Source organism: Perognathus longimembris, chromosome 3, assembly GCF_023159225.1.
Source record: "Perognathus longimembris pacificus isolate PPM17 chromosome 3, ASM2315922v1, whole genome shotgun sequence".
NCBI lineage: Eukaryota > Metazoa > Chordata > Mammalia > Rodentia > Heteromyidae > Perognathus > Perognathus longimembris.
The window spans coordinates 65,454,148-65,470,088 of record NC_063163.1 but is presented as its reverse complement, the minus strand read 5'-3'; the positions used below and the strand labels follow the sequence as shown (position 1 = coordinate 65,470,088).

At 53.2% G+C, this 15,941-nt stretch overlaps 1 protein-coding gene across 1 annotated transcript; it reads left to right on the top strand.

Annotated features, from left to right (window-relative positions):
- The first annotated feature begins 5,747 nt into the window (after window positions 1–5,747).
- Window positions 5,748–14,686, top strand: Cnn2 (calponin 2). Its single transcript, XM_048341803.1, has 7 exons — window positions 5,748–5,859; window positions 10,203–10,324; window positions 11,418–11,484; window positions 11,570–11,707; window positions 12,562–12,678; window positions 12,821–12,967; window positions 14,014–14,686. The coding sequence occupies exons 1-7, from the start codon at window positions 5,797–5,799 to the stop codon at window positions 14,281–14,283; spliced, it is 924 nt and encodes a 307-aa protein (XP_048197760.1). The 5' UTR covers window positions 5,748–5,796; the 3' UTR covers window positions 14,284–14,686.
- Window positions 14,687–15,941: the final 1,255 nt, after the last annotated feature.

Here is a 15,941-nt window from a genome sequence, read left to right as displayed (position 1 = left end):
CTGACTGCCAGTCAGGCCATGGAGACCCAGTGGGAGGGGGATAGGGGCCAAGGGGAGATCGAAGTATTGGGAGCCAGCGCCACTTTGTGAAGGTGCACATAGGAGTGTTTAGGGGTGGAGTCTGGGGAGGACAAAAGGGAGTGTGTGTCTCTTCTGAATGGAATTGGGTGTCAGGGAAGGAGGTGACTCTTAGGAAGCTTGAGACAAACCTCTCAGACCTACTCTGGCTCTGCTTATTATAGTAGGTGCTCAATAAATGCACAGTCTTGACATTATTAGGGATCACTTCCTCCCCCTCCCCCCTTGCCTCTCACCCTGCTGGTTGCAGAGAAAGGGGGAAAAAATGTTCTTTCCCAATGAGAAGAACCAGGTATACTGTAATCCCAAAATGGTGCCTCACTGCTATAATCCTACTCAGGAGGCTGAGATTTGAGGACTTCGGTTCAAAGCCAGCCCAGGCAGGAAAGCCCCTGAGACTCTTATTTCCAGCCAACCACCAAAAAGCCTTAAGTGGCGCTGTGGCTCAAGTGGTAGAGTGATAGCTTTAAGCGACAAAGCTTGGTGCCAGCACCTAAGCCCTGAGATTAAAACTCAGGACCAATGCAAAAGAAAAAGAAAAACTCGAAAATTGAAAGTCTAAGGGATCCTGTGAGACCTGAGTTCACGCCCCAGTACTGGCACCAAAAAAAAAAAAAAAAAAAGAAAGAAAGAAAGAACAACCAAAGAGCTCACATGTTTCTGGTGAAATAAGGATACTGGGTCTAACTGGCACCATCTTGGCAACATGATGGATGATAGAGAATTGCCAAAAACTCTTGGAGGTAGAGTCCCACCCCCAGATGATGGGAGTGCCTAGAGTCAGGGGTGGGGACTTGGATAATAGGTTACTGGACCTGTGAGACTTGAATCATGAACTCTCGAGTCTCTGAACTCTGGAGCTCCCTGTGATCCTGTGATCCTGCCCCCTGACCATGACCCTAGTTAGGCCCCACTGCCCCAGCTGCTGTTGTACCATGCCTGGCATCTCCTGACTCTCCTAAGGTCACCATGTGTCCTATGGGAACTCAGTCTCAAGAAACAGAGAAGCCACATTTTTGAGAGGTCAAATTGGAAGTTTTTATTGGAAAGCCAGTGACTGTAGGTGGGTGACTGTAGGTGGACTCCTGTCTCAAAGACCTGCAGCCCAGAATCGAGCTTGCCACATGTTTGGGGTGGAGACCCAAAGCCAACAAAAGCAGACGCTATAGAGAAATACTCAGGTACAAGCCAAGCTTTCCATGTAGGTAAACAGTCAGGTTTGAGCAAATCAAAGCACTTAGGGGGATCATAGCAGAGCTCTCCTGGGGAAGTTCAGAGCAGCAGGAAGATTCCTTTCTTGTTTGGTTTTGGTTTTTTGCCAGTCCTGGGCCTTGGACTCAGGGCCTGAGCACTGTCCCTGGCTTCTTTTTGCTCAAGGCTAGCACTCTACCACTTGAGCCACAGCGCCACTTCCGGCTTTTTCTATATATGTGGTGCTGAGGAATCGAACCCCGGGCTTCATGCATGCTAGGCAAGCACTCTACCACCAAGCCCCGCACTGAGCTTTTTTGGTCAAAGCTAGAACTCTGAGCCACCGACGCACTTCCCAGCATTTTTTGTGGTTAACTAGAGATGAGTCTCATAGACTTTCCTACTTTTCTGCCTGGGCTGGCTTTGAACCAAAGATCTGAAGATGCCACCTTCCCGAGTAGGTAGGACTGCAGCTCTGAGTCCTCAGCACTTTGGTTGAGTAGGCCACATGCAGCCAGGGGCAAATTGGGAGGAAAGGGTTTCCCAGAGCTGACGCCTTAGCTCCCATCGCCCTCTGGTGGACATGGTGTGTTTACTATTTTGTTGAAGCTGGTCCTGCGGTTCCTCACAGCTCTCTAGAGGGTGGTGATCCAGAGCAGGACTTGAGATGCTGCCTTCCCTCCACAAGTCAGAAGCAGCCGCGCACTGGTGGCTCATGCCTATCATCCTAGCTACTTAGAGGCTGAGATCTGAGGATCACAGTTCAAAGCCAGCCAGGGCAGGACAGTCCCTGAGACTCTTATCTCCAGTGAACCACCAGAAAACTGGAAGTGGTGCTATGGCTCAAAGCACAGGAAGGCTAGCTTTGGGCACCACATACACAGAAAAAGCTGGAAGTGGAGCTGTGGCTCGAGTACTAGAGTGCTAGATAGCCTTGAGCAAAAAGAAGCTCAGGGACAGTGCTCAGGCCCTGAGTCCGAGGCCCAGGACTGGCAAAAAAAAAAAAAAAAAGTTCATCAAAAGCTTTGTGCCAAGGGCTCACATCTGCAATCCCAGCCACTCAGGAGGAAGCCAGCCTGGGCAAGAAAGTCCTTGAGACTCTTATCTCCAAGTAACCACCAAACAGCTGATATTGGAGCTACTACTCAAAGTAGAGCACCAGCCTTCAACAAACAAACAAACAACAACAACAACAAAAAAGCTGAAGGACAGAGTCCAAGTCCCAGCAGGTTTGTAAATGCAATACAAGCTGGGACTGGGGCCTCACATTTGTAAATCCTAGCTACTGCGGAGGCTGAGATCTGAGGATCACATTCAAAACCAGCTTGGGCAGGAAAACTGTGAGAGACTCTTACCTCCAATTAACCACTAGAAAACCAGAAATGTAGCTGTAGCTCAAAGTGGTTGAGCACTAGCCTTGACAGAAAATGCTCAGAGACAGCACCCAGGCCCTGAGGATAAGCCCCATGACTCAAAACAAACAAACAAATGCAATGTAATAACCATACAATGCAGGGTGGGCAGACTCAAGATGGAGCAATGCACTGGAAGGGGGGAGTGTCTTAAGATTTCAGATCTATATTGGGGTCTATGAACCCCATTATCAGCTCTTGTCACCCATTCTTCCCTCAAGTTGAGCATGGAGAGGTGTCTGGATCTTGGATTATCACTGTTATTTTCTGTGTGGCCAGCGTTCTATAACTGTAACTGTACAGTAAGGTCAGTGGCTAGGATGTGATTCCTTATTAACATCTTAAGGGTCTCAGTTGTCAGTTTCCTAACTCCTTGCCACACCCCTACATGAAAGTCCTCTCCTCCCCCCCACACCCAGCCATGTCAGCTTCCTGTGGCCAAGGCCAAAATGCTAAGATGCTAACATCTAAGGACTCTAGAAGCCCTCAATTCCGCAACAGGCACCCATTTATGTTACAGACCAAAGCACAGAGAGGTGGACTAAGTTCAGAAAAGCCCACAGCTCCAGGCGCTGGAGGCTCATACCTGTCATCCAGCTGTCATCCAGCTACTCAGGAGGCTGAGATCTGAAAATTGCAGTTCAAAGCCAATCCAGGCAGGAAAGGCCAGGAGAGCTTAACTCCAGTGAATCAGCAGAAAACAGGAAGTGGAGCTGTGACTCAAAAGTAGTAACGGAGCTACCATGGAGTGAAAAAAGTTCAGAGACAGCAACCAGGCTCTGTGTTCAAGCCCCAATATCAGCTCATACACACACACAAAGGGACTTGTTGAAAACCTCCTGGTGAGGACCTAAGCTCAGATAGAAGGAAAGGGAGAAAGATAGGAGCCAGAGGTTGAAACATGATGGGAAAATCTTCTGAGGGGAAAAGGCAGGACTGAGTCATAGCCCTTTAGGAGCCCAGGCAGATGTCTCCAACTCATACACACACTTCAAAACCCCACGTCCCATGACCCCTCTTTGACCTATCTGGCAGAGCACTGTTTCACAAAGTTCCTTCAGACTCAGAGAGCAGGGTGGGGGGCTTATGCCTGATTCAGCCTTCCCTGAGCTGGGAAGAAACTAGCTAACCTCTCTCAGGAGCCAGTGTCATTTACAGTGTCATGGCAGAGAGTTTTTGGCAAATACATAATTGAGGGAACAAACAAATGAAGGAGTGAATGTGTTGTCAGCATTGATTGGTTGATTGAGTGAGTGTCAGAACTGGAGTTGAATGTAGGACCTCATATTCCCACTTGTCTTCTTCATTCAAGGCTCATGCAATACCATGTGAACCACATCACTACTTAGAGTTTTGGGTTTGTTTGTTTTCTTTTGGCCAGTCCTGGGGCTTGAACTCAGGGCCTGAGCACTGTCCCTGGCTTCTTTTTGCTCAAGGCTAGCACTCTACTTCTTGAGCCACAGCGCCACTTCCAGCTTTTTCTGTTTATATGGGGCTGAGGAATGGAACCCAGGGCTTCATGTATGATAGGCAAGTGCTCTACCACTAAGCCACATTCCCAGCCCCCTTGAGGTTTTTTTGTTTTGTTGTTTTTGTTTGTGTTTTTACTGGTTACGTGGGAGGAAGAATCTCCTGGACTTTCTTGCCCAGGTTGTCTTTAGAACCAAGAGCCTCAAATCTTAGCCTCCTGAGTAGCTGGATTGCCTGTGTAAGCCATTGAAGGTGAGCTTATAGAGTTTAATTTTTTACTTTTCGTTTATTTATTTATTTACTTACTTATTTATTTTTGCAGGTTCTGAGGTTTGAATCCAGGGCCTGGATACTGTCTCTGAGCTTTTTCACTCAAGACTGGCACCTACCACTTGAACCACAGCTGGTTGGCAGTTAATTGACTATTAGAATCTCACAGATTTTCCTGCCTGGGCTGGCTTTTATCTGAGATGCTCAGGTCTCAGCCTCCAGGATAGCTAAGATTATAGACTTGTGGCGCAGTTAGCTTTTATTAATTGGTCTGTACACTGTCTGAGATCAAGCCCAGATGGAAGACCTTCCAGCCTCCACTTGCCTGAGGTGCCTATTGCCTCAACTCTACCCCAGGGCATCTCCTGACCTCACTCCTTCCACCTCCCCCTCAGCAGCAGCCCTCAGCCCTAAATTCCCAGAGTGAGTCCCAGGCCACAAGCTTACCACAGGTGTTTGGGCCTTCTGTCCTATGGATCATTCTTATTTGTGACTAGCAAACTCGTTTTCACCCATCCAAGCCCCAACTTTGGTTGTTGGTGGTGGTGGTCGTGGGGCTTGAACTCTGGACCTGGGCACTTCAGCTCAAAGCTTGCGCTCTACCACGTGAGCCACAGCACTTTCAGCTTTCTGGTGGTTAACTGGACATAAGCGTCTCACGGACTCTCTGGCCCGGGCTGGTTTTGAACCGCGATCCTCAGGCCTCAGCCTCCTGAGTAGCTGGGATGACAAGCCCCAACTTGTATAGCATCCCCCCGTGAAGAAGCCTGCCTCTAGTCACCTTGCCCAGGCCTCAGCCAGCCTTCCTAGGAAGGGACACACAGGGAGGTCGCGTCCTAGTGGCGGCGAGGGACCCTCGCCCTGATCCCAGGTCCCCGCTGTGGTGCAGAAGAGCAAACTGCAGCCCAGAAGGGTGGCCCAGCGCTTCAGGCCCAGCAGGGAGAGAGAGGACAGGAGGGCAACTACGACGTGCAGGCAGTCCCTGAGCCCCTGCCCCTCCGTGCCTCAGTTTCCCCACCTTGCAGACGTCTCCTCCCGGCCCCGGGGCGAGGGCGGCTGCGGGGCGGGGGTCCGGGCGGCCGAGCGGGGGCTCAGGAAGCGTTGCGGCCACAGGAATTTGTGAGCTTTCGGGCCTTATAAGGACATTTGCGCTTTGAGCCAATCAGCGTCGGGGGCGGCGCCCGACCACGCCCCCACCGCTGCGACCACGCCCACGTCCCTCTACAGGCCACGCCCCCCTGCCCCGTCCCGCCGCGCCCCGTCCTGGTCCTGGTCCCGGTCCCCGCACCGCCGCTCCGCCGGGTCCCGCCGCGCCCCGCCGCGCCCCGCCTCGGTCCCCGTCCCGGTCCCCGCACCGGTTCCCGCACCGCCAGCCATGAGCTCCACGCAGTTCAACAAGGGGCCGTCGTACGGACTCTCGGCCGAAGTGAAGAACCGGGTGAGTGGGCGCCAAGCCCCCGAGGCCCGCCCCGGGCTGGGGGACACCTTGCTTCTCGCGGACACCGGCGTGGTCCAGGGGTTCAGGCAAGTCGGGGGGACCGTGAGATCTGGGGAGAGGGACCCCCCCTTTTCCCAGCATCCGGAGTCATCGGGATCTGGACACTGCCCTCGGCTCCTGGGCCTGGTGTAGCCCCCCCACCCTCCCCGGTCCCTCTGGATGCCCCTACCCACCCACCCCCAGATTTCCAGGCCCAAGAACGTGCTGGGGACCTGGGGCCCCTCTTCCCATCACCTGGCCACACTTCCGCTTTTGGGTCCACTGAGTCCCCAGGGGAAGGGGGCGGGGCTGGTGGCTTTTGAGCTGGGTGTGCCCCCCCACTTCCCTCCCCGGAATTTCCTGGGCTCTTACACCTGAACGTGAGGGGAGGGGGGAGGGGGGCGGTTCTGATCCCTTCTACACACACTCGAAATGATGGCAAGGAAGACGACTGAGCCTTGACATGCTTGAGATGTGGAAAGATCAGACTTCTCTGGTTCTGAAAGGGCCAGACACTTGTGGAGGGTCACACAGCAAAGCATCCTGGGGCAGGTGTGGAAGGAAACTGTGATGGGGAGGGAGGGGTGGGCAGGCCTACCTGCCTGGGGCCCTCCTGCTGGATGAGCACACCCGCACACCCACTGGACACCTGGGACTCCTGACGCTGGGGGTGTGGCTTCACGGCTGCGGGCGGGCGGTCTGGATGACGGGCCCAGGCATGCTCAGGGTACTGGGCCCGCAGCTTCTTGGTCCCCACGACAAACAGCAGAGAGAATTGCCCATCCAGCTCTCACCGGCTTCCTCCAAGCTGCAAGTGGAACTGTGGCTCAAGTGGTAGAGCCCCAGCTAAGGGACAGCAAGCATCCAGGTGCTGAGTTTGAGTCCCAGTAGCCCTCCCCCCCACAGGACTTGGGGTGTACTAAGGCTCAGAGAGGTTGCTCCACTGTCTAGAATCACACAGCTCAAAAGTGACCCAGCCAAACCTAGATGTCCCAGGTGGCCAAACCAGCAGTCTGTGGTCTCTGGTGACTGTAAGCATTCTCCATATCCTCTGGGGACAGGAGCTGGGTGGGACACGAGCTGGGCAATGCCTTTCCTGGCGAGATCAGAGGTCTTCTTTGAGCAACCTTCAGTTTGTCAGGTGGGAGAAGAGGCCTGGCACCAAGGACCCTCGGGACAGATCCAGAGACCTTGCTGTTGGGCCCTGGGAGCCACTGTGCCATGTGGTCCTAGCTGAGGGTCCAGGCTGCTGGGAACAGCTGGTCCCGATTTACCAGGGAGGCGTCCACATTCCTGGCAGTCTGTGGTGAAGAAGGAGGAATGTGCTCTGGGCTGTGGGCAGCTGAGGTGGGAGGGAGGGAGGGAGGGAGAGGCGGTGGGTGGGGCCAGACCCAGGCCTTGGCCCCACTAGGGGCTGTCCCTAGTCCCCAGTGCCTTGGAGGGACATGGCCCAGCTGGGCCAGGAACGCCTGGCATCCCAGCCAGCCAGATTGCCTCCTCCTCAGCTTCTTGGGCTCCTGGGTGTGACACCCCCTCCACCCTGCCCTGCCCTTTCTCTGTGCTACAGACAAAGCGCCTGGGCAGGGCTGCCTGGGAACCTGGACGCTGACAGGGATCAGGTTTGCAGGCTGTGGCCACCTGCCTTTGTCTCCTGTAATCCCGTCCTTACTCTCACAGCAGCAGCTCTGTAGGTGGGAACCCAAATGGATTCCTGTCAGGAGAGATTTCTGTAGCCAGGCCAGGCGGGCACAGCAGCTCACACCTGTCATCCTAGCTACTCAGGAGGCCGAGATCTGAGGGTCCTGTTTCAAAGCCAGCCCCAGCTGGAAGGTCCATGAGCCTCTTATCGCCAGTGATCCACCAGAAAAGCCAGAAAGGGAGCTGTGGCTCAAATGGTAGGGTGTTCACCTTGAGTGGAAAAAGCTTAGGGACAGCACCCAGGCCCTGAGTTCAAGCCTCAGGATTGGTATAATTTTTTTTTTTTTAAAGGAGCAGCTCTGGGGCTGGGAACGTGGCTTAGTGGTAGAGTGCTTGCCTAGTATGTATGAAGTCCTGGGTTCGATTCCTCAGCACCACATAAACAGAAAAAGCCAGAAGTGGCGCTGTGGCTCAAGTGGCAGAGTGCTAGCCTTGAGCAAAAAAAGAAGCCAGGGACAGTGCTCTCTCTGGTCCTGAGTCCAAGCCCCAAGACCCCCCACCACCACCTTCAAAAAAAAAGAAAAGCAGCTCTGAGTCCTTGTGTTCCCTGGGGGAGGAGGGGAGAGAGGGGCTGACTTTCCAGAGGGACGAGGACATAGTGTCTGCAGTCACAGGTGAGTCTGATAGCCCAGCCTGGTGGAGACTGGCCATGGGCTTGTTGCCTCCCTGGAGCTGCTTTCAGAACGCAGCCAGGCCCATGTGCCTGCCTGGATGCCCCTGGCTTCTGGGCACTTGCCTGGCCCTGGCCAGTCCAGCTTTCTGCCATGGGCATCAGCAGGTGTGAGCTTGAGGAAAGTGGGCATGTATTGGGAGGGACCTTGAGCATGTTTTTCCATGTGCGCATGCGTGCACACACTGTGTGTGTGTGTGTGTGTGTGTGTGTGTGTGTGTGTGTGTGCACCCTGGAGCTTGAACTCAGGGACTAGACACTGTCCTTGAGCTTTTGTGCTCAAGGCTAGGTTCTACCACTGGAGCCACAATTCCACTTCCAGCTTTTTTTCTGGTTAATTGGAGATAAGAGTTTCACATGGAGGCTGGGAATACGGCCTAGTGGCAAAAGAGTGCTTGCCTCGTATACATGAAGCCCTGGGTTCAATTCCCCAGCACCACATATACAGAATAACAGCCAGAAGTGGCGCTGTGGCTCAAGTGGTAGAGCGCTAGCCTTGAGCAAAAATAAGCCAGGGACAGTGCTCAGGCCCCGAGTCCAAGAAGCCCAGGACTGGCAAAAAAAAAAAAAAAAAAAAAAGAGTTTCACATGGATTTTCCTGCCCAGGCTGGCTTTGAACTACGATCCTCAGATCTCAGCCTCCTGAGCAGATAAGATTCTAAGTGTGGCTTTCTGTCTTTTTTGATCCAAGACTGCAACTGAAACTCTCTACCCGATGCTTTCAGTCACTAGCTAGCATTCTAACAACTTAGCCGCTCCTGTAATCACAAAAGGGTTTTCTCTCTCTCTCTCTTTCTCTTTTATGCCGGTCCTGGGGCTTGAACTCGGGGCTAGGGCATTGTCCCTGAGCTCCTTTGTCTCAAGGCTAGTATTCTACCACTTGAGCCACAGTAATACTACCACCACTTCTGTTTTTTTTTTTTTTTTTTTTTTTTGTAATTCATTGGAGATAGGAGTGTCCCAGACTTTCCTATCTGGGCTGGCTTTGAACCACAGTCCTCAGATCCCAGTCTCCTGAGTAGCTAGGATTACAGGTGGGAGCCACTGGTACCCGGCATTTTTTGTTGGTCTTTTAAGACTCTGTCCAGTGCTCGGCTTGACCTTGAGCTTTCCCTGAGCTGACAGCAGATGTCATGGGGGACTAGAGCCATGAACAAGGATACCCATCCCATAATGGCAGAGAAAATTCCCAGCCAGGATATTTAGGGAAGGGAGGGACTGAGCCACATCACAGTTGGTAGAGACAGTCTATGCAAAGGCCCTGTGGCCGGAACCTCTATGGCCAGTTCCAGAAACAGAAGTTCAGCAGTTCCTCGACAGTAGACTTACCCCCTGACCTGCAGTTCCACGCTGGAGTTTACACTCCGGAAGGTGAAAACAGGTGGGCAAAGGAAACCTGTGGACGGCACCTGCATCTTAACTGTACTCATGACAGCCAAGTGGGAGATAACCTAAGCGCCCAAGCATAAATGGATATATGACACAGTCTGTCTACAGGAGAATACCATGCAGCCATGAACAGGATTAGACTCTCATGGTTATGCTATGGTTTGGAGAGACCCTGAGGACACAGTGCTCAGTGAGAGAAGCAGACACAAAAGGCTCCCTTGAAAGGAAACTTCCAGAACAGGCACATGTAGAGACCGGAAGTAGACTCGTGGGAGCCCAGGGGATGCAGAGGGGATGGGCGACTGCTCATAGGAATAAACTTCCTTTGAGGTGATAGAATGTTCTGGAATGGGTCGAAGTAGTGGTTGCACAACATTACAAATGTACTAAATGCCATTGCTGCGTCGACAGAGTGTGCCGAGAGTGACAAGATGTCACGTGCGATGTCCTAGGGAGGTGGGTGGGGGGACGAGGTCAGCTCCTGCCAGGCCTCACCCCACACGAGGGGCCTTTCACCCTGCTAAGCCCTGTGCCTCTTGTTTCTCAGCTCATGTCCAAATATGACCCCCAGAAGGAGGCTGAGCTCCGCAGCTGGATCGAGGGCCTCACGGGCCACTCTATCGGCCCCGACTTCCAGAAGGGGCTGAAGGACGGGGTCATCTTGTGCACGTGAGTGCTCCCATTTTCTCTCTCTCTCTCTCTCTCTCTCTCTCTCACACACACGTACACACACACATCCATCTCTTATTCTCTCCTTCCCTCCTTCCTTTCTTGTGCCAATCCTAGGGCTTGAACTCTGGGCCTGGGCGCTGTCCCTGAGCTTTTATGCTCAAGGCTATCCCTCTACCACTGGAGCCACAGCTCCACTCCCGGTTTTCTGGTGGTTCAGTGGAGACAAGAGTCTCACAGACTTTCCTACCAAGGCTGGCTTCAAACCACGATCCCAGACTCCTGAGTAGCTACGATGACAGGTGTGAATCATTGGTGCCTGGCCCTGTCTGTCTTTTGATGGCTCTCGCTCACTCTCTCTCGCTCTCGCGCGCGCTCTCTCTCTCTCTCTCCCCCTCTCCCTCCCCCTCCCTTTTTCTCTCTCTCTCTCCCTGCCACCATGCCTACTTTTATGGATTACAGACCTGGTCCAGGGCACTAGGCCGACCCCGATGCAGACGTTTGCTTGCTTCTTGCTTACTGTGTTGTGTGACATCTTCTTTTGTGTTCTTTCCTTTTTCTTGCCTTGTTTCTTTGTCTAGGGTATCTAGCAGTGAGCCCCTTTCCTCTGCCTCTGTTTCATTGGAGAACTGTCAAAAGCTTCTGGTACTCTCTCCTCGTGCATGTGGTTCAGCTGTGATTCAGATATCCTGTAAACAGTCTTGCACATTACAAAAAGATCCTGGGCCAGTGGCTCACACCTGTAATCCTAGCTACACAGGAGGCTGAGATCTGAGGATTGTGGTTCAAAGCTAGGCCTGGCAGGAAAGTCCATGAGACTCTTATCTCCACTAAAAACTACCAAAAAGCCAGAAATGGAGCTGTGGCTCAAGTGGTAGAGGGCTAGCATTGAGCAGAAAAGCTCAGGGACAGTGCCCAGGCCCTGAGTTCAAGCCCCAGCGCTGGCACACACAAACATGTAGGAGCCGAAGCTGAGCAAAGCATTGCAGCTGCCCAGGCAGGCATGTACTAGGCGGAGCTGGGACCTGGGTCTCCGGGCTCTCCTGACACTAATGGAGTTTCCTGCCTTGTCCTGCCCCACCTGTCACCCCAGCCTCATGAACAAGCTACAGCCGGGCTCCATCCCCAAGGTCAACCGCTCCATGCAGAACTGGCACCAGGTGAGGGACTGGCGGGTAGAGGACAGGCCCCGGGGCCCAGCCGGCAGCGGATTCCCCTCACCGCCCTTTCCCTGCCTTCTCCCAGCTAGAAAACCTCTCCAACTTCATCAAGGCCATGGTCAACTACGGCATGAACCCTGTGGATCTGTTTGAGGCCAACGACTTGTTCGAGAGTGGGAACATGACACAGGTGCAGGTGTCCCTATTGGCACTGGCAGGGAAGGTAAGGCCCAGAGAAGGCAGCCAGCCAGCCTGGAGTCACACAGCACACTGGAAGCTGTGTAATCTCTCTCTCTCTCTTTCTCTCTCTCTCTCTCTCTCTCTCTTTCTGTGTCCTTGGGCCCTCTCTTAGCTTTTTTCATTTAAAGCTGGCGCTCTACCACTTCCACCACAGCTCCACTTCCCAGCTTTTGCTGGCTCATTGGAGATAAGAGACTTTCCTGTTCTCATTGGCTTTAAACATGGCTCCTCAGATCTCAGCCTCTTTTCTTTGCCAGTCCTGGGCCTTGGACTCAGGGCCTGAGCACTGTTCCTGGCTTCTTTTTGCTCAAGGCTAGCACTCTGCCACTTGAGCCACAGCGCCACTTCTGGCCATTTTTTTTTCTGTATATGTGGTGCTGGGGAATTGAACCCAGGGCCTCATGTATACGAGGCAAGCACTCTTGCCACTAGGCCATATCCCCAGCCTCATTTCTTTGTGTATAAACACAAGGCTTTGGGTACCGAGGACACATACAGCCACAGCCCACCTCCACCTTGCCCTTTTGTTTTTGTGCCAGTCCTGGGGCTTGAACAAAGCCAGACAGGGAGCTGTGGCTCAAAGGGTAGAGCACTAGCTTTGAGCACAAACGCTCAAGGACAGTGCCTAAGTCCTGTGTTCACGCTCTAGGAACCTACACACACACAAAGCAGCCGTTGAGAGTGCAAGCTTCAGAGTTCAAGCTCCAGGTCTGGCACAAGAAAAAAAGACCAAAAAGCAATAGAAGTTCAGGGTTGCGCAGTCTGGGAATGAGGAAGGGCCCCCGGCTGCCCTTCCCGGGATCCCTCAGCCCCGCTGACTCCCCTGTCCTCTCCTAGGCCAAGACAAAAGGACTGCAGAGCGGTGTGGACATTGGGGTCAAGTACTCGGAGAAGCAGCAGCGGAACTTCGACGATGCCACGATGAAGGCTGGCCAGTGTGTCATTGGGCTGCAGGTGGGCGCCAGGCCCTGTGTCCCGGGGGCTCTGATGTGGTTCACATCCTGTGCGGTCCTGTGGGTTCCCCCTCCAACTTTTGGGGAGCATCTATGGGAGCTCAAAGGGGACAGCTTGATCTCTCCCGCCTGCCTTCCCACAGATGGGCACCAACAAATGTGCCAGCCAATCGGGTATGACGGCCTATGGCACCCGACGGCATCTCTATGATCCCAAGAACCACATCCTGCCCCCCATGGACCACTCCACCATCAGCCTCCAGATGGGCACAAATAAGTGTGCCAGTCAGGTGGGTCCCCCCCCCGTCCCCCATACTGTGATTACGGTAGTGGTGGTCCTCCTGTGTATCTCAGTTTCCCCTCAAAGTCTTCCCAAGTCCTCTCAATGCCGATAGTTTGCAGTTCTTGTGATTTTTGCCAAGTTAAGGCTTTGTGTCCTGATGATGGTTTTTAAACCCTAGGTGGCTTCGGCCCCAGCCAGAGGAGCTTCCTGGCTGGCAAGGGAAAAGTAGAACATTCCTGATTTTTTTGGTTCTTTTTGTTTGTTTGTTTTGTTTCGTGGTACTGGGGCTTGAACTCAGGGCTTGGGCACTATCCCTTAGTTTTTTCCCCCTCACGGCTGGCAATCTACCCCTTGAGCCAGAGCTTCACTTCTGGCTTTTTACTGGTTAACTGGGAGGGAAGCATTTCCTGGCCTGACATTTCTGTTTTCTTTTTTTGCCAGTCCTGGGCCTTGAATTCAGGGCCTGAGCACTGTCCTTGGCTTCTTTTTGCTCAAGGCTAGCACTCTGCCACTTGAGCCACAACGCCACTTCTGGCCATTTTTTTCTATATATGTGGTGCTGGGGAATCAAACCCAGGGCTCAAGTATACAAGGCAAGCACTCTTGCCACTAGGCCATATTCCCAGCCCCACATTCCTGGTTTTAAGGGGTCACAATGAAAATCAGACACAGGGTCCCTTGTAACAAAGACCCACTTCTCAGCTGGGCGCAGGTAGCTCAGGCCTGCCTTCCTAGCTACTCTGGAGGCTGAGATCTGAGGATGGCAGCTCAAAGCCAGCCCAGGCAGGAAAATCTAAGAGGCTCCGACCTCCAACGAATCACTCAAGAACCAGAAGAGCTGTGGCTTAAAGTGGTAGAGCGCTAGCCTTGAGCAAAAGAGCTCAGGGACGGTGCCCAAGCCCCACCCCCAAAAAAGATTCACTTCTTGTCATCAGAGAAGAGAGCTAAGCTTGGAATGACCCTGTGGGTGCCCAGCAGTGTGGGTTGGGATTGGCACAGGAACGGGGGACATTTTTGTCCTCACGCTGACCCCTTCTCTTCCCTCTTTTCCAGGTGGGCATGACGGCTCCGGGGACCCGGAGACACATCTACGACACCAAGCTGGGGACAGACAAGTGTGACAACTCCTCCATGTCCCTGCAGATGGGCTACACGCAGGGCGCCAACCAGAGCGGCCAGGTCTTTGGTCTGGGCCGCCAGATCTATGACCCCAAGTATTGCCCACAAGGCTCTGCGGCTGATGGGGCTCCGTCTGGCGCCAGCGAGTATCACGGGGAGGCCTCAGAATATCCCCCCTACTACCAGGAGGAGGCCGGCTATTGAAGTACCCCAGAATTCTATCACATTCTGCAATGCTGTCGCAGCACCCTGTCTGGGGTCTGGGGGTTTTATGGGTTTATCTTTTCCTTTCCTAATTCTCCTTTTTTAAACGTGTAGTGCCACCTGTGGGAGGGCTCTGTGGGTGATTGGGGCTGCTTTTGCCCATTCTGACAGGACTTCCTGTGCAGGACTGAGCCCTGGGCAGAGGTGAGGGGTCAGCGGGTGGGGCATGTTACCTGGCAGCAGCTTCCCCAGCAGGCTCTAAGGCAGGGAGGGCCAGTTAGGGACCAGCCCCCAAATGACTTCCTGTTCCCTGTTCTCTCATCTCTTCCTGATTGTGGTTTCTGTAGGGCAGAAGTTTCAAGGTAGTTTTAAGGAAAGAAAAGTGTGTGTGTGTGTGTGTGTGTGTGTGTGTGTGTGTGTGTTGTTGTTTTCATTTTTCTGCCAATGTTGAGGCTTGAACTCAAAGACTGAGCTCTGTCCCTGAACATTTTCTGCTCCAGGCTAGCTGTCTGCCACTTGAGCCACAGCTCTACTTCTGGCTATTTTGTGGTTAACTGGAGATAAAGAGTTCGTAGGCTTTGCTGTCTGGGCTGGCTTTGAACCAGTGTCCTCAGATCTCAGCCTCCTGAGTAGCTGGGATTATAGGCGTGAGCCACAAGTGCCCAGTTCCTTTTTTCTTTTTTTCCTTTCTTCCTTTCTTTTTGTAGGGGAACAAGGTAAGGTTAATAGAGAGGGATGCTGGGTAGTTGACCCCCTGGAGTGAGGGAAGCCCCAAATACTGTAGGCCTTGGAAGGATTGGCCTCCTCTAGGCCTCTGACAGCCCTGACCTTTTCCAGCAGCCTCATGGGGAAGCAAGCCAGATAGCCCAGTAGAGTTCTGAATGTGTCAAAGCATGCAGAGCGACTCACAAGTGCCTCCTTGGGCCCTTCAGTCTGACCAGCGCTGCTCTGCCCTTCCTGCTTAATCTGCCCCTCTGCCCTGCTCCCCAACCCCAACCCAGCCCAGGGGCCCTTGGACTTTTAAGATAATGTGAAATACTGAGTGTGGACCAAAAGCAATAAAAACCACCATTTTTTAAAAATAAAAGTTGTGTCTGTCTGAGACAGCAAGGGTCTCAGACCACCCCGCTGGTGGTAGCTGGGGGCCTGCATGACTGTCGCAGCTAGCTTGGGTGAGGGAAGTGAAATGGAAGCCCACAGACCCTGAGGTCACTCTGAGTGGAGCCAGTGACCTGAAGGGCCAGGATCTGAGTAGAGGAAGAGGCTGGGCTTCACCAGGATTTGTGTGCTCCAGCGCCCTGCCCATTATATAGTGTAGCCTCCATCCAGGCTGTCCTCCAAGCCTGGAGATCCCTCCCAGTCCAACTCCTATGCATTTTCAGAGTTCCCATGCCAAAAGCTCTCTTTATCCCCATGCAGCAGTGCCCTTCCCAACTCTTACCCTTTCCAGAGCCCTCAGAGCTCTGGACCAGTACATCTCCCCTTCATCCCTATCATGATCTTCTGGAAAACAAACAAACATCAGTTTTCCAGAGCAGGGGAGGATCTGGAAGTTTCCCTCAAAATCAAGGTAATTGCTGGGTATGGTGGCACACACTTGTAGTCCTAGCTACGCAGGAAGTTGAGATCTCAGGCTCCCATTTCAAAGCCAGCCTGAG

Coding starts and splice junctions, on each gene's coding strand:
- Cnn2 (XM_048341803.1), top strand. CDS start 5,797: ATGAGCTCCACGCAGTTCAACAAGGGGCCGTCGTACGGACTCTCGGCC. Junction 11,708..12,561: donor TATTGGCACTGGCAGGGAAG/GTAAGGCCCAGA, acceptor GTCCTCTCCTAG/GCCAAGACAAAAGGACTGCA. Junction 12,968..14,013: donor CAAATAAGTGTGCCAGTCAG/GTGGGTCCCCCC, acceptor CCTCTTTTCCAG/GTGGGCATGACGGCTCCGGG.